At 43.3% G+C, this 23944-nt stretch overlaps 2 protein-coding genes across 5 annotated transcripts; both read right to left on the reverse strand.

Annotated features, from left to right (window-relative positions):
- brd2b (bromodomain containing 2b) lies at positions 1 to 13455 on the reverse strand. 3 transcript variants are annotated; one of them, XM_079275331.1, is made up of 12 exons: positions 13332 to 13455; positions 8542 to 8809; positions 7565 to 7702; positions 6676 to 6820; positions 6294 to 6454; positions 4920 to 5417; positions 4529 to 4657; positions 4175 to 4420; positions 3819 to 4078; positions 3324 to 3646; positions 2292 to 2426; positions 1 to 1615 (listed from the first exon to the last, which is right to left on the reverse strand). In XM_079275331.1, the coding sequence occupies exons 1-12, from the start codon at positions 13361 to 13363 to the stop codon at positions 1485 to 1487; spliced, it is 2466 nt and encodes an 821-aa protein (XP_079131457.1). In that variant the 5' UTR covers positions 13364 to 13455; the 3' UTR covers positions 1 to 1484. The 3 variants fall into 3 exon arrangements, with proteins under 3 accessions (XP_079131457.1, XP_079131456.1, XP_079131458.1); XM_079275330.1 differs by having other exon boundaries at positions 4175 to 4657; XM_079275332.1 differs by lacking the exons at positions 8542 to 8809; positions 13332 to 13455 and having other exon boundaries at positions 4175 to 4657; positions 7553 to 7667.
- An 870-nt stretch (positions 13456 to 14325) lies between these two features.
- Positions 14326 to 22510, reverse strand: tap1 (transporter 1, ATP-binding cassette, sub-family B (MDR/TAP)). 2 transcript variants are annotated; one of them, XM_079275337.1, is made up of 13 exons: positions 22344 to 22510; positions 21673 to 21972; positions 20794 to 21034; positions 20000 to 20114; positions 19447 to 19577; positions 18660 to 18865; positions 18133 to 18330; positions 17850 to 17978; positions 17492 to 17686; positions 17224 to 17397; positions 16260 to 16419; positions 15094 to 15230; positions 14326 to 15004 (listed from the first exon to the last, which is right to left on the reverse strand). In XM_079275337.1, the coding sequence occupies exons 2-13, from the start codon at positions 21967 to 21969 to the stop codon at positions 14774 to 14776; spliced, it is 2214 nt and encodes a 737-aa protein (XP_079131463.1). In that variant the 5' UTR covers positions 21970 to 21972; positions 22344 to 22510; the 3' UTR covers positions 14326 to 14773. The 2 variants fall into 2 exon arrangements, with proteins under 2 accessions (XP_079131463.1, XP_079131464.1); XM_079275338.1 differs by lacking the exon at positions 22344 to 22510 and adding an exon at positions 22088 to 22206.
- Between the last annotated feature and the right edge of the window lie 1434 nt (positions 22511 to 23944).

The following is a 23944-nucleotide window of genomic DNA, read 5'->3' on the forward strand; positions in this document are numbered from 1 at the left end:
TCAGGAAACTACTAAGACAGTGAACTGGAATGAGAAGTAACAGCATGTAAAAAAAAAGGAAAGTAAAGGAAAGACAGCAGAAATACAATAGTTTGTGCACCAGCAAATACAGCTGAAGTATATATAAGCATATATTCTTTCACTGAACATTCAACAATAGCTTCAACTATGCATGGGGGCTGCGAGGACTTGGTCCTCTCTTTATGGGGGACACTTGTGGCGTTATTCAGTCAACGCCATGTGCTCCAGTAAGTGCAGAGCCGCTTTCTTTAAGAAACCGCCGCTGAGTTTCTAAGTGCTGCAGATGCAACACGTCACATGTTCAGGAGATCAATGTAGAAGCTAAGAAACCCGCACAGCAGTCCGATAACACTCACGCCCAGCAGTGTTCAGCTCTGATCAAATAAACGCACACTTCAGTTTCAGTCGGACGTAACGAAGAGAAATGTTGAGAACAATATCCAAGATGAACAGCAAAGAGCTGATTTTTTTTTTTTTTTTTTTTTTAAATACTGAAGACAAATAGTGTCACATTTAGAACACCGGCTGCTCTTTTAAAGTCAGCGCAGCCATCAAAATCATTACAAACTGAATGATTATGTTACTTTGTTGCAGACTTTGTAATTACAGTACGTAAAGCCATTTCTATACTGTACTATCAACCCACTTTGTTTTCAAACGACACGAGCTACATGCTGTAAAAACAGGCCGCGTGACGCTCAGACAGATTCAACTGCAAGAACGTGTGTAAACATAAAGGAGGAATGATCCAGAGCTCAAGTTTCCCCCTGAAAAGTGGCAGATACCAGAGGTTTGCTTTGCTAAACTGCTCAATAGGAATATTACAAGCTTTTTTTTAATTTTTTTTATTGTTGTTCCAAATAATCTCACCGTTATCAACAATCTGGAGGATTAAGGCAGAGTCTAGGGGCGGATCTAAAAGAGAAGCGTGGCCCGGAGGCCAGATGATAGAAAAGCAAGGCTTTGTGACCACAAAGGTTGCTGGTTCAAACTCCAGTAACATCCGAGGAAATGTTGGTGAAGAACACAGATAAATAAACACTCTTCCATTCTCTCACCACAGAGGACACAGCGTGAGGCCAGCCAAATCACATCTGGAGTCTTCCCACATCCCTTTTTTTTCTTTTCTTTTTTTTTTTTAAATTACTCCGCTTCCCTCTTTGGGGGATCACCATAAAATTCTTCTTTATAAAAGAAACATAAATTTGTACAAGTATTTACAAAAGAGGAGGAGGGGGAAACCAAGGCATTTAGTGTTTGTTTTCTACGATTATCCACAGAGATGTCGTTTCTCGTCCCTCAGCTCCACATTCAAAACTTTTTACGAGTCCACTCGGAGTGTTTTTTCGCCACGGTGTCTAATATCTCAGCCCACAACTGTTTCAGGGTGTGTTGTGTCCGGGGCCAGCCCAAGTCCCTGAGTTATTAGTGTGTTCTCTCTCTCTCAGCCTGTGCCGAGGATCTCAACCAGAGTCTGAATCGCTGGTGTCTGAGGACGAGGAGGAGGAGGAGGAGGAAGATGAGTCGGAGCTGGAGCTGCTGCCGCTGAGGCGCGCTGGCTGGGCGTGAGTCTCCGCAGCGCTGGGCTTCTCCACTGAGGACACAACAATGAATAAGAGTAAATGAATACGCACACACCAGGTAGAGACCTGTTCACCCTCTCATCACCGGCATGTTTTCTTTAAATGGCCGACATTACACATTTGACCAGAAACTGCATGAAAAGAACTTATAGTCGGATTTTCACATTCCCAACGGTCTTTGAACTAATCATGTGTGAAGAACCCGTCTATCAGGAAAAGACACCAAATCTTAAAATAGTGATGTTTCATCAAAATCACGTCATTCTTCATGTTTCATTTAATATTTCGCATCACGTGACATCACGTGAAGAATGAGTGAAACTTCCAAGTGACGACAGGACAAGAGAGGCTGTACGTAGATGTGTGTAGCATGAGGAGTCCCTATTTGTTTCTGTATTGGTAACACTTGTGGGCACTTGGCAACATTTTTTATATATAGATTACATTTTTTATAATTTTTGTAAAATAAATTATCAAAGAAAGTCAAATAACCCTTTTATATATAATTTATGGCACCACTTTTTTTGCAATCCTTACTTCTAGCCATGATTGTAGAAATAAAATGTGAAAAACTTACTGTTGTCTTATAATAATAAGACAACAATAATCTTAAAATAAATGACATCTAAATAGCAACATTGAAGGTGCGTGTGGTGTGCACGAGGAGAATAAGGATGCAAGGCTCACCTTTAGGTTTCGCAGGTTTCTTGACAGAATTGAGTTGCCCACTGACATCTTGCAGCCTCTTCTCCAGCTCCCTCCTCTTCTCCAGAGTCAGCTCCTCTTTCGACTTCACAACGCCGCCTTTCTTTCCTCCTGCGGCTGAAAAGACGACAGCGTTCTTTAAAGACCTGAGGTCCACACGGTCGTGCGGTTGCTAGTTGGATTTAGGAAACCTTGCAGAACACCGGGTTGGCGTAGCTAATTTAGCCTCATGATGTGACCCAACCAAGCACTGTGCTGCCATACTCTACACACCAACTCAGCAGATGCATAATCAACTTTCCACATCACTGTATCGGCCTTAAGGAGCTTATCCAGCAGCGTTTACTCAGGAGGAAAACGAGCCTCCCCTCCCTTCTGTGTGTCACTGACAGAGGAAACAAAGTCAGGTGCATTAACTGGCTGAGAAAACAACGTTGCATGCCGTAGTATTATTACTCCCAGTGTACATTTACTCAGAAGCAGGTTGTTTTAACAAATCTAATTCAAAGCTAATTCAACAAATCCCGCTTCAGAATAATGCACAGCGCTGTTTGCTTGTTTGTGTTTGGAGTCGCGGCGCTGTCCGTAGTACTGATGAGAGAGAGACGCGGTTTCTCATCCTGTTCGCTTTTCGCGGTTGTAAATGGAACTTTCCGTCCTAATTCCATTCTCCACATTGTTGCAGTCCACAGAAGAAGGGAAACCACAGGGAAGAGGAGGGACAGTCAACAGCTGTGACAGCAACACAAACAGCTGTTTTGCGCCCCCCCCGCCCCAGCTGATTTTTAGAGAAGGGTTCATAAATTAAAAATATATCGAGTGCTCTGATTAATGAATGCAGGCCTATTCTTTAATTATGAAACAGCAATGTTGTTATTTATGAACGATCCTTTACATCACGACCATAATTTCCAGTCACTGCGACAATTCGACTGAGATTGTCAGTCATAAATACACAGCATCCTCCTGAAGTCTACACTCAAGTGAATGTCTTCCCTTGATCGTGTCATTTACCTTGTTCGCCGTACGGCTTACGGGGCTTCTTCCTCAGACAGGTCATGACGTAGCGCTCCAGCTCCTTCAGTGTCGACGGCTTCAGCGTCTCAAAGTCGATCTCGATCTCCTCCGGGTTGGTGTCCCTCAGTGACGGCTCCCTGGACTGGATGATGTGGACCACGCGACCCAGCTTCTCCCCCGGCAGCTTGTTGATGTCGAGGCTCAGCTGGCGCTTCTCGTCGTAGGACATGGGCACGATCTCCTCCTCTTCCTCAGAGTCGTAGTGCGGCAGCATGGAGGTGGGCGGAGGAGGAGGAGGGTAGAACGGCTTCTTCGTGGTCCTGCAGAATCAAGAGGAAGTGAGACAGTCAGGACAGAATCATTGGCAGCTGCTTGACATATTCCTATTAAAGACAAACGATAATGTTTGTGTGTTCCTTTACATTTACAAGCTTTAAAAACTCTTGATGTGAAGAGGAGGAACAGTTTGATGCTAATCTGCTGACTACTAACTTGCTATTCTTGTTACTCTTCTTCCCCTGGCTCTTCTTGGGCTGGGAGCCGCCTGCTCTGGCAGACTTTGTTTTCAGGATCTTGCCGGGCATCTTCCATTCCTCAGAGTCCGCTTTGCTTCTGACAGCTCGACTGCGCTTCTCCAGCTTCTTCTTTTTCTTCTTCTCCTTCTCCTTCTTGTCCTTCTTCTCTTTCTTCTTCTTGGCCTTGATGATGGGGCCTTGGGAGAGGGCAGCCAGCTGCTCGTGCATGGCTTTGAGCTGTTTGGAGAAAAAAATAATGAATGAATTGACGCTCGTTGTGAAAACCCCCTTTTTTTGGAGACCTGGATGAATAAAAAGTACCGCGGGACTTACTTGTGTGCACACCTGGTCCTGTAACTCAGCCAAGCGGTGCGCCCGCTCTTCCTCGCTGTCTGAGTTGGGGCTGCTCTCGCTCTCCTCGCTCTCACTGCTGGGCTCGCTCTCGGAGGTGGAGGAAGAGGAGGACGACGAGGAGGAAGAGGAGGACGACGAGGACGTTGGGTGGCCACTCAGCGACATGGCTGTGTGATCCATACGTGGTTCGTCTGGCATCTTGGCAAAACGGAACTCGAACACATCCTGGGGACAGGCCAAATCAGAGAGAAATGAACAGTCACGGGACAGAGTTTCCTCACAGTCGGCTTCGGTCCGATGATCCCAACAGCAGGGTTGGACAGCTGGGCTCACCTGCAGCTTCCGGGCCATGCCCACGACATCGTGGTCCGGTGGGTTGTACTTGTAGCAGTTGGAGAACATGAGTCTGACGTCGCTGGCAAACTGTTGAGCCTCCCTGTACTCACGACAGTCCATCTTCCTCTGATGAAGACAGGAGAGGACAACTTTAGAGCTTCAACCGCACCGTCGGGAGGTTTTATCAGCGTTTGTATTTCTTAATAATTTGCACTACACTGCATATTTTCAGCCCCAATGTCTGTGTGTTCATCATCACAGTGCGTTAGATTTAAAATAAGGACATTAAGAGATCTGAAATCACTTTACTGTGTAATCAGCAACACAATAGGAGCTATAACAATGGGCCATTAGTCTTTCCACAAGTTAAAGGCATATGAGGAGTCACCTTGATGTCGCTGAGGTCCATGGGACACTTAATGATGTCATGATAGTCGTGGAGTCCCAGTGCAGCTGCGTCCACAGGTGTGTAGAAAGGCCAGGCGTACGCAGCGTGCTTCTTCGACAAAATGTCCTTCAGCAGCCCGCTGCAGTACCTCAGCTGAGGGCTGAGCTTGCTCTTCTTAGAGGGCTGAGCCTGCACGGAGTCAGGCAAGTCCTTCTTGGGGGGTTTGATGGGACGCCCGCTGCCCACCCTGCGTCCACCGCCTGCCATCATCGGCTGGAGCAGGACGGGACCTCCGGGGCTCCTGACCAGGCCCATCCCAGGTGGGGTCTCCAGGCCCATGCCCCCCATGGAGGAGATGGTGTGCATGGAGGTGTCGTGGACCTGGCCCCCGTGGCCTCCTTTCCCCAAGCCCACCATGTGCGTTGGTCCCGACATGCCCACAGTCAAGCCCATGGTGGAGGGGGTGGTGGTGTCTGCCTTACGTTTTACACCTTTTTTCTACAAATAAAGGAGGTTGGAAGTCACAATATACTCAGTATTGTGGCTTTATTCCAATCCCTTTCATACTTGTAATTCAACACATTTTTTCCTCCAACAAAAATGCTGAATACGCGAAAATATTTTGCAATTTTTTTCACAATAGGCACTCAAATCTGTATTGCTTCTGCCTTTCAAGATGGCCTAAATGTTTCCAGACATTTGTGTTTTTGTAGAGAATATTAATTGAATGTAGTAAATCCTCACTTACTGGTCTTGTTTGACTTTTATTACACATGTATAGACGACCAGACATTCTTTTGTTGTAGGGCTGTACCGAATGTTGTTGTTTTTACATTCAAAGCTTCTATTGAGGTTTACGAATATCTATCGTCATAATTGATGACGTCATCACCATTAAAAAAAAATCCTGAAACAAAATCTTCAATTTAAACAAAATGATTCAACAAAAAAAAAATACTCTTTTTTTATTTTTTTAATCAACTTTATTTAAAGAATATAATCCATCAGTTTTGCCAACATAATAACAACTAGAGGACTGAGCGCGGTGGCAGTCGCTGTGTGTTTGAGAGAGAAAGAGAGAGAGGTGAAGAGGAGAGGCGGCCATGTTTTCCTAAGTTATCAATAAATAACTTGGAATGCTGCTTCGTCACCCGCCCGCCTGAACCTTTTCTAGTAAGCTCACCACTGGAATATAATTATAAAAATAATGTCATGCTGATAACAACAGTGCAGACTGATCTTTACTGCAACTGAATGAATGGAAATGCAGAAAAAAAAAAAAAAGAAAAAAAAAAAGGCTGAGCAGCATTCGAATGCCAACGTTATGAATGAAGCTTCATTCTATTCAGTGCAGCACTAGATTGTTCCATCTACCTTGGTTGTGGGCTGTGTAGGAGGCAGGCCCATGATGGTGGCCGGTGGCAGGCTTTTGGTCACCACGGTCTGGGGAGAGTTGGCCAGCATGGACTCCCCCGTGTCCGAGGAAGACGGGGAGTAGGCCGACTGGGACACTGCCGGCACCTGCTGAGCCCTCGCTGGTGAGACATGAATATTCAACATCAGTGATAGAATTCAGCTACAGAATGACAGGTGGCAACAAGTTCTGTCTAAAATCACTGGAGACATGCACGGCTTTCTGCACGGCTTTAGTATAACCGCTGAGCTGTGTGTGAGCGTGGAAGTCTTAACAAAAAGTTTCTTCTAGTAGTGAACAATAAACAACAACAGAAACGGCTTCATTTAAATTCTCACTTACAGTTGGACTTGCGACCTCTTCCCCGGCCGTTCTTGCTTCGGGGAGCTGGAGGAGGCAGCTCCACTTCGTCCTCGGGCATCTGGGCCACTTTTTGGAGAAAGATCTTCTCTAAGGGCTGAGCCATCAGCACGATGTCATCCGTCGGCTAGCAAAGGAAATAATAGAACAAAGAACATTAGCACACTGCAAAGATGCCATTACAGGTTTTACATTACAGAACAGTTCTTTTGACATTCATTTGATTTGATTTCAATGTACTTTTTAATCACCGTTTTAGTTAAAACATCAATATTTATACCGAACATTTGCTCGACAAAACTTCACAAATACTCGCAACTTGTCCTCAGGTTTGTCATTTATTCTGATATATTACAAATGAAATGTAAAAACAGTGACATATGGATGAAGCTTATGGTGAAAACTATCTTTCGGTGATGCTAAGATAGAATCAAAGTTTTGGGGATTCTCTGCATCTACCACTTAGACACCCATTGACCAAGACACCTGGATTTACATCTCCAGAGAAGTTGTCTGATTTGTAAAAAAAATGATTTGGCAATGGATCTCCACTAAATCTGAAAAGGCAGCATTTTCATTTTCCCTCTTGTGTTATTACGTAGGAAAACATCCCAGATGCAAAGTGTTGGATGACCGTTTTCTCACAGGTAATCAAGAAAAGGTTGAAAAATGTTCCCTCTCTCACATTGTTAAGAAAACCCCTGAGAGAACACCTGGGTCTGGACCTGGGTCTGGACCTGTCCCGAGCGCCTTGAGCTTTAAATAACCCTGTATTATTCCTGCTGTGAGAGAGAGTGGTGCCATCTTAATAAGGCTGCAGCGAGAGGGAAAACAGGATGGATAAAGATCTGTTTTGTACCTTTTAACCTACCTTGTTGTAGATGTAGCAGTTGGTGAACATTGTGTTGAAGTCCTGTATGCACTCACTAGCACTGCGGTAGAAGCTGTTCTCCAGGCGCTTTTTGATGGTCCCCATGTCCATGGGTTGTTTGATGATTTTATGGTAATCCTGAAAAAAGGCAGGACAATAGACGGAGAAGTGAGCGAGAAGTGTCGATTTTTTCTAGAAACGAAAATTGTGAAGGAGGAGAATGCAAAAAACGCAAAAGCTGCAATAAAGAACGCTCCACGTGACATAACTGAATGAGAGGAGATTAAGAAAACAACTTGATGCTCGCAGTACAACTGTGTGAAAATGGCCAAGGCCGGGTTTAAGTGCGATCCACATGTTTACATATGACATTATTGTACGAGTAACGTAGCTCCTTTTGGGGGAACAGCTCAGTGTGTCGCGAGTGTGGGGGAGGGAGAGAGAGAGAGAGAGAGAGAGAGACAGAGACCAAGAGAGAGACAGAGACAAGAGAGAGAGACAGAGACGAGAGAGAGACAGAGGCTGCACTCAGAGCAGATCGGAGCAGAGATTTAATTAAATTAAAAGTAAACTTGTAAAGCAGTAAATGTATCTTTCACTTTGTCCATGAAGTTCGGATTTTATTGTCCATGAATCAACGCTGCAGCTCCTCAACACCTTGAAGGCTTCAAGGTAAAATTTATAACATTCTACTGTGATTAATGGTTTTTCAATTAAATAGATAAATAAAGACATATTAATACCGGTAATATCAATTCATGCATCAATTAATCTCATTTCATCAGAGCACATGAAGCAGCAGTTCATTTGTTGACTGCATCCGATGCAGTGGTAGTCACCCTTTAGAATGATTTATTGCTTGTGTATAGTGAATAATACAGGAGATGAGGAACTACAGGCACCACAATGAGTTGCAGAAACATAAATCAAACTCGACAAAATAAAAGTGAAAGTGTTGTAACTCTGTCGTAACTCACCGGCAGGTTGAGCCTGTAGGCATCCACCGGCTCACGGAAAGGCCAGGAGAACTGATGCCTCCACAGGTACTTCATCAGGGTCCTCTGGAGGAACTGCAGCTGGTTGGTCATGCGGCCCGGCCGGCTGGGATCGTTCACCGCGGGCTGTGGTGGGACAGGAGGACCCTGAGGCATCGTGAGCGGCAGAGACGGGCTCTCGAAGTCCTCGTAGAGCAGGGAGGGCTTGCGAATGCGTTTGCCCGAACTACTGTGTTGGTCCATTCCGCCACTGGACAACCCGACCAGAGAGAGGATGGGGAGGAGCCAGAGAGAGAGGAGGAGCCAGGGAGAGAGGATGGGGAGGGGACAGATGAGGGGAGGAGCCAGAGACAGAGGAGAGGAGGAGACAGAGAGAGGAGGGGAGGAGACAGAGAGGGGATGGGAGGAGACATAATTAAAACCGATAACAGTGATTGACATTTTTGTGATGGAAGACAATGAGAGAGTAAAGGAAACGGCACTTTAAGTTAACTGCTGTTTGACCTTTGCCATCGATTCACCGAACTTCAACCCGCTCCCATGAACGCATGCACTCGTGGAAAATCTGCTAATGTCAAAAGGCGCAGACTGTACATGCTTCAGTCACGCAACCCTCGACCTGTGAAACTCTGGCTCTGGCCTCCCAGTCAGCGAACCGTCCTCTAGGAAACTAGGACTCTATCAACGGGCTGCTACTTTTAGCACAGTCATGGGAACCACCATCGCAGGGCTCCTCACCAGCTAAAAAAACCCCCAAACATTCACTTATAATAAGGCTGGGTGATAAGAAGCAGGTTGTTTTTTTTAACTTTGGCTCATAAATATATCCTGAATCATGGGTAAAATAATAAGATTCAACATCAACGCCATGCCTGAAATGAAATGGCTCTCGGTATTTTTTTTAAAGACAACTTTACAAAAGAGATGAGGTCGGAAGCAGAAGGGATACAAACAGAAGGGGCCTCGGGTCTTCTCTGCTTCCTACCAAGCTTTGGGGGGAATCCAACGCTCTACATAAAAGCTAAATCACTAAAGTCACTAGCACGTAGAGATTTCTGCTGGAAGAACTTAACTTGCTTTCTCATAAACACACAGAAAAGAAAGAAGGAAACTTGCTGCTCAAACAAAACCGTTGGATGCTGTGTGGACACGTAGGCTGATCAAAGGCATATTTTCTAGTGTACAAAGATAAGGATATACCGGGAAAATGTTAATGCAGTTGGTAAAATATTCTGGATATGAATTCCAAAATACCTGCCCTGTGATGTACTTAGGGAGCTTAAAAGGTACACGTTATCCACAAAATGACCGTTAGTATATCAGTTACTCACCCGGTGTTACCTTGAATTCGTGAAGAAAACTTATGAACAAACAGTCTCAAGTTTGTAAACTTAGTAAACTTACTTACTTGCCTCTATGGTTTAGTTTTCTTCAAGGGTTGAAGGTAGGGCTGGGCGATAAATCGATTTAATCGATTAATTCGAATTTGTGCTTTAAGGCGATGTGTTTTATTGAAAATCGAGAAAATCGCCCCCACCCCTCCCCCCCGTTGGCTTCCCGTAGTAGAGTGCGCGCGCATTGTTTACAAACTAAAACAATGGCGGCCAGCAGCTTCACTGCTGGCCGCCGCCGCCGCCACCTCACAACAACAACCCAGCATTTTGGAGACATTCACCAACTGTACTCCGCATGAGAAGAAGAGTGCCCGGTGGAAAGCCATCACGGATGCAGTCGCGATGTATATCGCAAAAGATATGGTGCCCATATACACCGTGGAAAAGCCGGGTTTATTCACCTTCTCAAAGCTTTGGACCCCAGGTACGTGCTACCAAGCCGTAAACATTTTTCTGACGTTGCCTTGCCTCGGCTGTACAATAGTACACGCCAAAGGATCTCTGCGGAGCTGGAGGAGATGTCATTCTACTCCGCAACAACTGACCTGTGGTCCAGCAGGTTGACCCAGACACCGATCCACTTGACTGGTGGAAGCGTCACCAACTTAACTTTCCAAGGCTAAGTACTTTAGCAAAGAAATACCTCTCTGTGCCAGCTACAAGTGCCCCCTCTGAGAGGCTTTTCAGTGTGTGGGGGGGCATTGTTACATGCCACCGTGCATGCCTGAAGCCAGAGGTAGTAGACAGGCTTGTCTTCCTGGCAAAAAATATTTAGAAAAAACATGCACTACTGTTTAATACTGTTGGTTATGTTGTGAATGCACTTGATTTTGTTTACATGCACTTATTTACTGTGCAAAATATGTTATGTTGATGTTAGATCAGATGTTGCACTTTTGAAAATGTGAATGTTAAAGGGTCACATACATTTTATTTCATGCTGTGTTTGTATCAGTGTATTCAGTTAGAAAAGCTTACTGTAAAAAGTTACATTTGCACAGTTGTTTACAATGGAAGGCTACTATTTAATGCCATTTAATGTTATGTTTAATTTAATTTTATATTTAAATGATTCAGGCAAACAAAAGAGTGACCAAATACTTTTTGTATACTACAGGCACCTTTCTACAATGTTCAGGTTTTGTTTGCACTTTATTTTTATCAACCTACTTGGGAAAATCATCACAAAATAAAAGAAAAAATTGTTTTCAACAGCTTCTGTCATCTGCAAAAAATTTTTGGGGAAAAAAATCGATTTAAATCGTGAATCGGATTTTTTGTAAAAAAATCGGAGATTTTTTTTTTAGGCCATATCGCCCAGCCCTAGTTGAAGGTAACACTGGGTGAGTACTTGATATACAAATAGTCATTAGGGTGAGAAGTATTCCTTTAAAGGTGAGAGAAGATATCTACTTGAGTTAAGTTTTACTTGCAGCAATTAAATAATTAAAATAGTAACGTTGCAAAGCAAAGAGCCGAGATACGTCTGACATTTTTGTTGCTTTCAAACTATTTATTGGAAAGAAATGTCATGCATAAACATATAAACAAAACTATGGTGCAAATAAATAAACACTTACATAATGAATAACTAATACATAAATACTTACATGTGCTCTAAAAAACGGGCATAATAAGCATGAAATCTCAACTCTGCTCTCTTCTGTATGAAACTTGTGAGCTCTGATTTCCAACTATTTACAAAGAAATGACTGTCAGGGATACTCCTGCCAATACTCTTGACTGAGGCTCTGTGGTCTAAAGTTGGAGTTGGTCTACAGCTGCCCAGTACACCTACAGTTACTATTAAGAACTAATGAAAAAAAATGAATTTCAGAACATGAATTACTAACGTTAAGTCAAATTTTGAATGCTCTACAACCATGAGGCCACCATGTCACCATGAACCCTGTCATCCCTTCTTCACCTCCTTCTAAGCAACACACAGGAACCAGAAGAAGGTAAATCTCACCTGGGAGATCAGGACACACACTTGCCCCACTGACTCACTAACTGTGTGTGTGTATCAGTCAGAATCCTAGCAACACAAACAACGGCTGAAAGCATTAGCATTGAGAAAAGTATCAGCAGCCAGTGTGTGGTGAATACACTTCAGTATCAACTTACAGACAAATATATTTGAAGACTTAAGCTTTTTGGAATACGTATCAAGTAATGTAACTGCAAATTAGCTGTGTGTATATATATATATATATATATTTTTTTTTCTCAGTTGTTTTTAATCTCTATTTGTTGTGGGTGTTTCTGCTTAATATTTTCGGGTGCACCAATGCAGCATGTCAGTTCACCACAGACAAAAAAGGTACTAACTCATCATCATCATTGATCGGTAAAATCATTGTTTTACCACAAAACAAAAAAGGAGCCACAGAGCCCACCAACGTGGCTTAAACATGACAAAAAAGTATAAACATGATGATTAAAAAAATAAGCTCTGGCAAACATTTGACAGTGTTAAAAACTCAACAATGCATGTTTAAAACATAACACTATTGGGAAAAAATCGAGTCATGAATATATATTATGTTCAATGATATATAAAGTCACTTGAGTCTTTATTGTGTTTCTTTATTGCATAACATACAACATGTCATTAACACGAATGCAGCTTTGTTGTGCCAACCTGCACTGAATCAACGCTTCTTCTACACAACATGCATTTATATTAATACTCATACAGCAGAAACTACGCAATATATTTACAATTTAATTAAAACAATTAAAGAAAAGTCAGGCTCCTTGGATTTAAAACCCTAACATCCGGTGATCGCGTGGTTCTGACGCCCCGCCCTCACTGTTTGTAAACACTGCTTCACAATGACAGACGCTACGACGGCGGAAAGCGATTATATATAAAAACAAGACATCTTTATTCAACGGTGCAGCTTTAGAATAAAAAGGTCAAACTGTTAGCCTGCTATGTCGATCCCAGCCATTTCGCCACATGCATACAAACGTTTAATAATCACTGGTACAGTAGCCTTGAAGCTAAGCTAACAGCTAAGCGTCACCCGGGACTGCAACAATGACTGACTGATCAGTTCATTTTAGGGCTGCTTTATTTGCATTAGCACAGGCTGTGTGTAATAAGCATGCTGGGTAATAGTTATTACCAGTTAATACCTTGCGAGATAGTCACGTGAACCTCGATATTAGCGTTGGCAGAGTGTCTGAGCGATGAATGAAACCAACAGATGGAAAGCCGGGCTGCAGCTGTCAAGCTAGCGGTTGTTGTTGTGAGGCGAACGGCAACTAACGTTAACGAACGTAAGCTAACGTTTTGTGGTGATATTTTTACGTTACGCTTTTCCTCCGTTCATCGGGGGCATTGATCAAAATGACTGCGGGGCTTTTTACCTGTCGTGATGCAGGTTGACGGCCGCTTCCATCGGGCAGAAGAAGGCGGAGTGTTTATTACAATTCCAAATTTTTTTTCCACGACTGTTGACGCTGCACTTCCACCGAAAGACCACTGTGCAGAACTCCGCAATGAAATGGCGCCTTCCGCTTCCGCTTGACGCTATATAAACCCACGACGTGGCAGTGACGCGTATTTCCGGTCACGTTAGGGGTGACTCTGCGCTCCTATTGGCTGCAACCACACGTCTGTCAAACTAGGCACACACGGCAGGCACCTCCCTGGTTCCGTACATGTTGTAGTCTGCCATGTTTGAAAACAATGGATTTATTCAGTTTTTAGATTTTGGCTTCGAAGTATTCATAATTACGGCTTTACTTTTGACAGACACACGTCAATCTGTCTGCAGGGAATGATGTCATGTGTTATCTGCAGTGTCTGGAGTTGCTGGTGCAGGTCCTCTCTGCTACAGAAAACCCTTCAGATTTACATTGGTGGTAAATCGTCGTTTGTATGGAGATCATGAAAATACTAACCGTTGTTTTAGCATGGAATATGTGGCCAATCATTTAGCTGGACATCCCTTTATGTGATATGCCGATAGACATATGAGCATTATATTTCAGGCTTTTAAACTGAGATATTCTGTGTTTAAAGCAACACTTCCCACAAGCTGCCACCAGGAACCCCCACAGCTGTTTGAGCCATGCACTTTAGAAGTAGCTGTCATGTTCTGACAGTAATGCAGAGATAAGCTATCAAGAAAGACCCTTTGACAATGTATATGTCCTCTGGTGCAGGTCACAGTATTTAAAGGAATACTCCAGGGACGTATTACTGTACCCCCATAAAGCTGGGAGACTGACAAGATTCAGTTTTATGACACATTTTGAGTTTCAAGCCCAAACTGAGACTCCCCTCTCAAACTTTGGAGAACTCCCTTTAAGTGCAAACATAATCAAACAAAGGGTAATATTGGGATTGTTAAAAAAGAACAAAAAACAACAACTTTTGAATAAAAAAAAAATCAAATAAAGGAGGAAACAAATCAACAATCACCAACTTGCAGTACATGAAAACAATATTTCTCCATCAATTTTAATTCACTCAGAGTAGATCTGAAAAGCATTATTTTGCTATGAGGTTGTAAATAAGTAAAGAATGATCAATACAAGGGAAAGTACAGCGAGAATAATACAAAGACAATATGAATGAATAAAATATACAACCAGATAATGTTTCAACTGTCATATCATTTCTACCATGGAAGCTATCCCTTAAATACTGTGTCTCTAGTTGTGGACCATTGTGGGCAATGTTGACCCTTCTGTCTTGCTCATGGACACGTCGAAATGCGACTAGCGGAGCCGGAATCGAACCGCCGATTCTCTGATTGAAGGACGGCCCTGCTCTCCACTTAGCCACGGTCACCCAGAGTGCATCAGTGTGTGTCATTCGTCTCCTCTTCTTTACGGTGAAAGCCACATTCTGATTTTTTCACCAGATCAGCATAAAGACCGCCTTCCTGCATCAGCTCCTCATGGCTGCCCTCCTCCTCTATAATCCCGTCGCTGAGGACAACTATGTGGTCGGCCTTCTCTACGACCTTCATCTTGTTGGATATCAGCAGCACGGAGTAGTTGTTGGTCTGGTTTAGCAATTCTTGGTGGACCTGTTGAGTACAGTTATGACTTGATGTCACATGTGGAATACGGGAGTAAATAATTAGCAAAATGTGAGAAACTCAGAAGAATAACCTACCTGATATTCATTCTCTGCGTCCAAGTCACTGGTGGCGTTGTCAAGAATCAGGATTTTAGGACGTCGGATCAAAGCTCTGGCAATGGCAATGCGCTGCTTCTGGCCTCCAGACACCTGGCCTCCCTTCTCCCCAGCATCTGTCCGACAGAAAGACATACTGTTGAGTTTATGGACATTTCTGGGGAACGGTGAGTTGTTTTTGTGAGGTTTTTTTACATTCAGTAAAATCACAAGGCCAATAATCAAATCCATCTGCCCTTTCACTACTGTCAGTCGGGTTTTTGCAGGGTTCACTAAATCCAATTTCAGATTATTTAGTATCTTTATATTACCGCATAGAATGCAATTTAATGTATGTTTTACAATCATACCAGCCAAAAGTATGACGGAAAACCAGGAGGGACAATATTTGCTTTTGAATCACATTTCTTCAACAATAGAAAATAGAAGGAAGGATTAGCCAATTAAAAATGATAAATGCATTGAAGTCTTTAAGCTAAAACTTGAGCCAGTGAGCTTCCTGCTACTGTAGCTGGCAGTGACGATATTGAAGTATTTTGTAAATTATAGTAAAGACTTTTCAATGCTGTCGAACAATTTTTTGGAAACAAAATTCTATAGTTTTCAAGACCTGCAGATACCCTGGTAGCAACACAAAGTTGAGTTTATATGAGACTTAAAAAACACAGTCCTCCCACTACTAAGTGCAAACATCTAAGTACGATAATCAAAACTAGAAAGGTGCACTCAGTAGAGGGCAGATCACCACAAGTGTATCAGACATGGTTTTCACAACACAACAGATACGTTTTAATCGATGCAGATTCATGCACCAGCTCTGGTCAGGCGTGCGTCTCAGCGCCGTCTCACGAGCGTAACCACGGCTTGAACCGTTTATTTAGGACTCGGGTCTATTTCTTTTTTCCAGAGAAGGTCCTCGATCATGCAGCTGTAACTGGCCACATGACATATTATGCTCTTTGGTGCAGCAGAATGCGAGACTAGCCGTGGACAGACACAGGGGGGCCACTCTCACGCGTGAGTGATCGCATTCTCCAGGCTGAGATAATGAAAAATACATTTTATTCCCCCAGGAAGTAACAAGCACCCATGTGAAGAACCCCACTTTAGGATTCCTTCTGATAGATGGGGTTTGTGGGTCGAACCTGTGTCGTAGCCACTTGACAGCTCCATGATGAACTCGTGGGCACTCGCCAGCCTGGCAGCCGTGTGCATGTCCTCATCAGAGGCGTCCTCGCAGCCGTACTTGATGTTCTCCCGCACAGAGCGCGCAAACAGCACGCAATCCTGGCTCACCACAGCAATCTGTAAACAAACAGGATGAAGAGGACACGTCAGCGGCCGCGTCACTGTCACAGCTGACTCTGAGGACGCTTTACAATGAGGACAACAGCAGAATACACCCGGGCAATGAGTGCTAGTAAGTGTCAATGCAACATTAAAGAGCTTTCAATGAACTGTGATTCACCTTCCTTATATCATCATCATTGTACAGCTCGGAGATACTTTAATCTCATTTTCTTTTTATGGTCTCAGCTGCAGAATTCTCTTCTTCACATCTTAAATTTTAGTCAATTTTTGTGGTACAATAACTGAAAACCTTTCAGTAACTCCCAGATGAAATGTCCTAAAAGGCTAAAAAGCTCCGTGTAGTCTTTCATGTTTTTGTTTGTTTCGTAATATCGATTTAGGAAATGTAAGTTATAACGTGCTGTTTTTCATGGGGACAAATTGATCGATCAGCGATTTAAACTTCTTCTTTTTCTTTAACATGATGACCTGAGATTTGATTGCTTTAGGACAACAGCTTAGCAGCTTATGAGGACCTTCTCTGTTACTTTGTTTGTTAGTCGTTCTGCCACCTAGTGGCAAAAAATCTCTTAATGCAGCTTTAAAGGAGCCCTGTGGCGTTTTCTTCTGAAATAAAAAAATAAAAAACATTAAAGTTGTGTTTACATTCAGTGCTTCTCGCCAAAATGCACAGCGTTGCCTGTGTGCAAAACACAAACATGTGAACCCACTCCTAGAAGCTTCCTACTATTGTGCTCACTGCAAGTCAAATCAGAATATTAAAATATTCAAGTACAAAATAGAAAAAAAACAACCCACCTTGTCATGTAGGTACTGGTCTTTGTAGCCTTGCAGTGGTTTCCCATCCAGTAGGATCTCCCCAGCTTGGGGCTGGTAAAACCTCTCCAGCAGCTTGACACAGGTGGACTTCCCTGATCTGTTGAGCCCCACAAGGGCCGTGACTTGGCCTGGCTTTATCTCCAGAGACACGTCCTGGTAGAAGGCAGGAATCGGGTGAACAGGTAAAGAGTTGTGCATCTCAATCGTGAACACAATAAATGCACAGGAGATAAGAACACATACGTACCTTGAGCACAAGATTGCTTTCGTTTGTCGTGCCAGAATAGGAAAACGCAACGTTTTTGAATTGAATGCGTCCCTCAAGATTTCCGGGTGCCAAACAGCCATCTGGGGGTATTTGAGGTTTGCGTTCTAGATATTCAAAGATCTTCTCAGAGGCACCAATTGCCTTCTTCACCTCCGGGTAATAACGCATGACAGCCTGGAGGAGAGATGGTAGAATGAGGTCATTTTTTTTCAATTTGTCTAAATTACTTTTTGAACAAAATCATCAGCCCCTTGCAATCCGGCCTTAGAGGAAACAAGTGCACGGACATAATAATATATATTCAAGCTTATTCCATTTATCTTGGCCTGTGGCTCACCTCAACAGCAGAGGCAAACTGCAGCTCATAGAGGACGAATGACACCAAGTCTCCACTGCTAACGTCCCCTCTGGTCACCAGGGTTCCTCCATAGTACAGAATACACACCTTCAGGGCCATGGTGGTCATCTGGGAGACAAAGGGTTACAAATGAAAAGAAATGCATGAAATAATATTCAATATTCGTTGTTTTTTCTCTAGGTTAAACTGGCTCACACTCACAGACGTGCATGAGCTCAGAAATCATTGCACACTTTATAATCCAGATCTGTATTGAACTCACGCTGTTCGCCCAGGTCGAGGCTGCATAAGCTAGTGATTCCTTTTTGTTCAGGGCGTACGTGTCCTCCAGCCGCCGTCGGTACCTCTCTGTCTCACCGTCCTCGTTGGCAAAACTCCTCACTGTCTTCATGCAGGAGAAGGTCTCTGTGGCCACCTGGTTGGCCTTAGCCAGCGACTCCTGAACCTTTGCAGCAATGGCCTGAAACACGGATGCAAAATGTAAAAAAAAACCGGAATGAATTTGTGACAAACATGACGGATGGGCACGGGCCATGATCATAGCTGCACTGGAAGTATTTCATCATAATGATGTCACATTGTGGAAGGTACAACAACTGTTTTTTAACAGTGTCCAGCGCTTCGGGGGGATTTTTCCTTAAACTTGCATCAATTGATTGAATTGTCCATTTACAGAGCAACATTTGCTTCCATCCGTCTGGTGAGTGAAAGCTGTGTGAACCTCTTGAGGGAAATATCTGTCTGTCTTTAGCTGTTAAATGCTCCACGTTTAGGGAAGTTCCTCTTTACCTTGTGGAAGTCTCCGGTGAGCTCAGGTACGAACCAGATGATGGGCAGTCCCATGCAGGTGAGCAGGGTCATTTTCCAAGACTGGATCACCATGAAGTACAAGAGGAAGCCAAACCGAGCCGTGTACCACATCACAAGACTCAGTTTGTCACTCAGCGCCTCGCTCATAGTGTTGGTATCAGTGGTAACACGGGACACCAGTTCCCCTGAGAAAAGAGGAGTGCATTATTCGCCATGTCAAAGAACTTACAGTTGAGGTATATGTTGTTAAAATTCTGCATATTCTGGATTTTCACCAGCCCACGCAAGTTCTGTCAAGTATAAACTATGACAGCAAAAGAGGGTGATTGTAGATTCATGAAATAATTGACGAGGCAGTGGAAGGGTGTAATATTCTCTTTCTGAGAACTTTCCAAGATTCACAAAATTAATATATGAACAAGCGAATTTACAAGAAAAAACACCACAAATTTGTCGAAAGAAGTGCAAAACCGCGTTAACGAAAAATAGAATAAATGCACTCCACTATTTTTCCAAATTTGTGACTCTATAATCTGGCAAATTTATGATTTTTTTGCGTAAATTTGCTACTTTTGTTTGCTACTTGACTAGAATATTGAAGTTATTTTCTCAGAATATTGCCAAAAAAAATATGTTTGCTCTATAAGTGAAAGGATAAAAGCAGGTTTATGATTCATTCACAATGACCTAGTGTACTGTACACAGCACTCTTTCCTTTAAAGATGCCTGTTGAGTCCGTCATATGCACTGTTTTCCCGTGATTTACCTGTCTTAGTGGCATCGAAGAAAGCAATCTCCTGCTTCAGCACGGCCTGGAAGACGGCTCCCTGCACCGAGGTGTGTACGAGGCTCATGGTGACGTTGTAAATGAGGTCGCCTACGAACTCAAGCACAGCACTGAAACCAGAGGGGGAGAACGTAATCAGACCTTTTACTGAAGTAAAAGTAGTCACACCGCAGTGTAGATACTCTGTTACAAGTCAAGTCTTGCATTCAAACAAAGTAAAAGTAATCGTTCGAGACATTTTACGACGGGGAACTAAACTGAAGGTAAAACGTATCTATACTGTTTCTGTTAATGGAGTCTGGTGGGTTTGAAGAGAGTTGAGATTAGATTGACTTTCAGTTCAGTTTTATTCTGAGTTTTTAAATGACAGTTTGAATTTCATTCAAATTAAAATATAAAATGCGTCTCTTCTGCACTTTGTCTCCATGTTTTTGATGTTGTAAAGTGCTTTGAATTTCCTTGTTGCTGATATGTGCTAAATAAATGAACTTGCCTCGCCTCGCTTTTTTTTTTTTTACAAATATTACATTACCTGGCAATAGTCATCAGCGTCATGAAGATGATGGCCTCTGTGAATGCATCCGGTGCATCTTCATTTGTGATCCAGTCTGCCACACGGCCAGTGTAATGCGGGATAGCCATCTCACCTGAGGTCAGAAGATCACACTATCACAACATATTTGGGGAGACACAACTGTCAAATCTAAAATATGAAGCGTGGTCTTTCCAAGCTTCAAAATGCTCAGCTGTAACATCCGAAACAAATGCACAAATTGATTCAACTGCGAAAGAGCCAGATGAACCTCAATGAGAAACACACAAAGTAAATCTGTGAAGTCTTGGGAGGAGAATGTGACACCGCAGAGCATTTTCAACACCTCCATAAGTGACACATCAAGCTCACCAGACCTGGAGCTCAAAGCAACAGGAGCGGGCAGCTCAACGGCACAATGAGGTGGAGGCTGCTAGACCCGTTGACAGGCCGATGAACACCGCCATTCGAAAGGTTTTTATGATACCAAGCTGACGTTTAACTGCATAGAATCTCAATTACTCAGAATAGAAGGTGACGAAAAATGGCAGCCATATTTTCAGTATCAGCAACCAAAAGTGTTGAGCCTTGAGTTGTGCTTGTAAAATGGCTCATCTCATAGCAGAGGTAAGTTTTGAATAAGCGGTACTCTATTCTAAAGGGATTACTCTGAATCAACACCGTCTACTTGGTGAGTGAAGCTGCAAACAACACAGCAAGAACTGCAGGATGTAACTTCAAAACAACAGTTTCATAAGAACACTTAAGTAAAGTTCCCGCTCAGTCTGACTTACCATAAGAAGAAAGAGTCACGAGAAACAGCACAGAAACAATGCGCCCGACATACGGCCGCATGTATCCCATCAGCCTCTTCAGAGAGGCACTGGTGTCCTCTTTGGGCCCCTCTTTGGGCCCCTCAGAGAGGGCCCTCGTCAACAGAGACGAGATGTATCGACCCCCGCAGAGCAAAAGAGACGACACATATCGACTCCAGTAGAGCCACGCCACTGCCGTCACAACATAACCCTGTAACACCTGCAAGACAGATCACAGGTTCATTACACAAATCCAGAAGAATATGAAATGAAATGCTTCAAAATGATTCTGACAAATGTTCGGATAAAAAGCAAAGACAACATTTCTGAAATGGCGGCTTTCTGGATCTCCTCAGACTGGTCTGGTTTTGGTTTCAGTCTTGTTCCTGCTCCAGGCTCAACAACTTTATTACAAAAACAAACAAATAAAATATACTTGAAGTGTCAAAAGTGAAAGTATTTGTTATGCAGCAGAATGCCCCCGTCAGCGTTATACTGTAAAGTATATTTGAATGCTGTCGCAGGTGGATTTTGAAAAGTACAATACTGTAGTAGAAGTATACATACACATGAACTGAATAAACTCAGTAAGTACCTCAGCAATTGTACTTATTTATACTACAACTATGTGCTGCTCAGTGCCCTTGAGCAAAGCACTTTTGCCAGTTCCACATCATCAGTTTGGTGACACCCATGTTTGTTTTCCACCTCCTTTTGGGTACAGCACTTCTTCTTTTTTTCTCCAGCACATAAACACACACCATGGTCCGGATGCCACAATGCATCATGGGCCCTGATCTAGAGCACATAAAACAATATCAATGTGATCCATACTGCAACGAAATTAGTTTCACCCACCCGCTCCCAGGAGTGCCACCCCCACAGTTCCTGCTCGGTGGGCATCCCCAGCGCCCAGAGAAGAGTGGTGTACACCGGGAAGTGGAAGCAAAGGACCCCGAAGCTGCTCATCCACGGCAGTCCTCCTCTGGGGGAGGTGAGGGCGAGGAGGGCGAGGAGGCCAGCCCTGGTCAACCCTCCTCCCCACAGGGTGAGGAACGGATGGGGGAGGAGGAGAGGCGAGAGCTGGACCCAGCGGATGGCGTTCACCACACACACATCCAGGCACGCGAAGAGCAGGGGGGAGAAGGAGCTCATCTTCTGCAAAACAGGAAAGATGGATCTGAATTGTTGGCAGAAACATGTAGAACACAAAACTAACGAATAAGAAAAGATAATAATTTGCACTTGCATGTCTTGCATGGGGAGAATTTACTTTCACTTGCAGCAGACGTTATTCCGCTTTACTTTCATTTTCATCTACACGTCTGATTTCCTTGAAACGGTTTTGACAGCAAGCCGAATGAAACAACACCCACAGAAACACCAGCGACACTAAAACATACAGTATTACCATTCAGCAGTATTAGCGTTAAGTCTAAATGTGCAACAATGTGCAACAATGTGCTACAGTAAGTACAGTAAGTACAGTAGCTTAGCCGAGTTTAGCTTGTCGCTTAAATTCAACTTACGTTTCCTTTTCGACACGCCCGGGTTGTATTCGTCGGTTTGTTATACGTTAAGTCTGACAACGTAAACCGACGACGTTATGTTTCCCCCAACAAACGTTAACGTCAGTAACCCGCTGCTCGTTCCAACGTCGACCGAGCTGATATGTCTGTCAAAGTGAAAACGAAAGTTATCGACTCTCCTTTTGTAATGGAAAGCCCCTTTTAGGTCTGCACACAATGGCGGACGAAGACAAACGAGCGATAACACTTCGATTGAAGGAATAACGTTGATGCTTTCGTCCCCTGCTTTCTTAAACTCTAGTAAAAAGAGAAAGTGTGTCGCACGTCCCGTGGTGGTGATATGATAGACCTGGTGGGAACATGTGCCATTTATAAACAGTCCAACAGCGACACCATGTGACGAAATGATGGAACTGCACGCTTTATGAGTATAATATACATTTACATTTATATTTCGGCGACTCAACTGAAATCATAAAACAGATTTACGGAAGCTGATCTGTCGTAACAACAATGTGTGTGTTCTCAGGAAATGTGGATTAAATAGGAGAGTCTTCCCTTAAATACACGCATAATATAGGACAGCTTGACATCTGAGCTGTTTCAAGGACTCATGTTCCCAACAGTCTCTTGTTATCTTCTTCTACACCTCAGTACGTCGGTTATGGCTCGGCATGCCTGCTATGGTACTACAGACGCATACCAGTGTGAGATTACAACATAGCCACAAAGATAATCACAAATGTGTTGTGCTGACACTGGGGACCCACACAGCTGATGACCACAAGGCTGTGCACGTTCAAACAGGCCGTGAGACACACTGTGAGGAACAGACCGGTGTGTGTTTCTCTTTTGTTTTCGTCCCTTTTTTTAAATACCGTGTCCACCAGAGGAGGGCAGTAACTTAACCTGTAAAGACAGCCATAATATCCACCATCTGATTTCAGCACCATCACTGTGGACTAAAAGCAGTGACGCTCTGGAGCAGGATTTAACCCTTTAGCTCCAGATTGTAGACTGCCTGTAGATGATGTGCTTAAATGCACAAGTTCAACAGAAAAAAAGAGCAAATGTTGAACTTTATTTAAATACTAGTGAAACCTGCACATATACAATCCTGTAAAATGAGATGAAATCTATACAAGATGCTTCTGAAATGTCACTTTTGATAAATGCTGTATTTCTTTTTGCATGACATCACCTTTGCATTCGTGCTGAAAGCCATGAATGCCTTTTGTTTAATTTTCCTATTGTGACGAATAATGACTGCTGATAAGAAGTTATTTGCTTCACAGTTGGTACTTTGCAGCTGCAAAATAATCCTCAAAAGAAATGCATGCGTCTGTTATATTTTAATAATTGTGTCCCTGTTTTCACAGAAATGCTCCGTGTGACGCAACACAGTACGTCAAACTGCGGAGGACGGTAATGAAAGGGTTAATTATTACAGTTTATTTTACACAAGTTACCTCTCTGGCACAATACCACCAGACAATTGAAGATATATTATGAATACTAGATGATCTGAGCTATATTTAATAACAAAGTGGGTGACTTTGGTGAATCATACATCTTACTGCAGCTGCATTTGAATCTGCAAC

This window comes from Melanostigma gelatinosum (assembly GCF_949748355.1).
Source record: "Melanostigma gelatinosum genome assembly, chromosome: 9".
NCBI lineage: Eukaryota > Metazoa > Chordata > Actinopteri > Perciformes > Zoarcidae > Melanostigma > Melanostigma gelatinosum.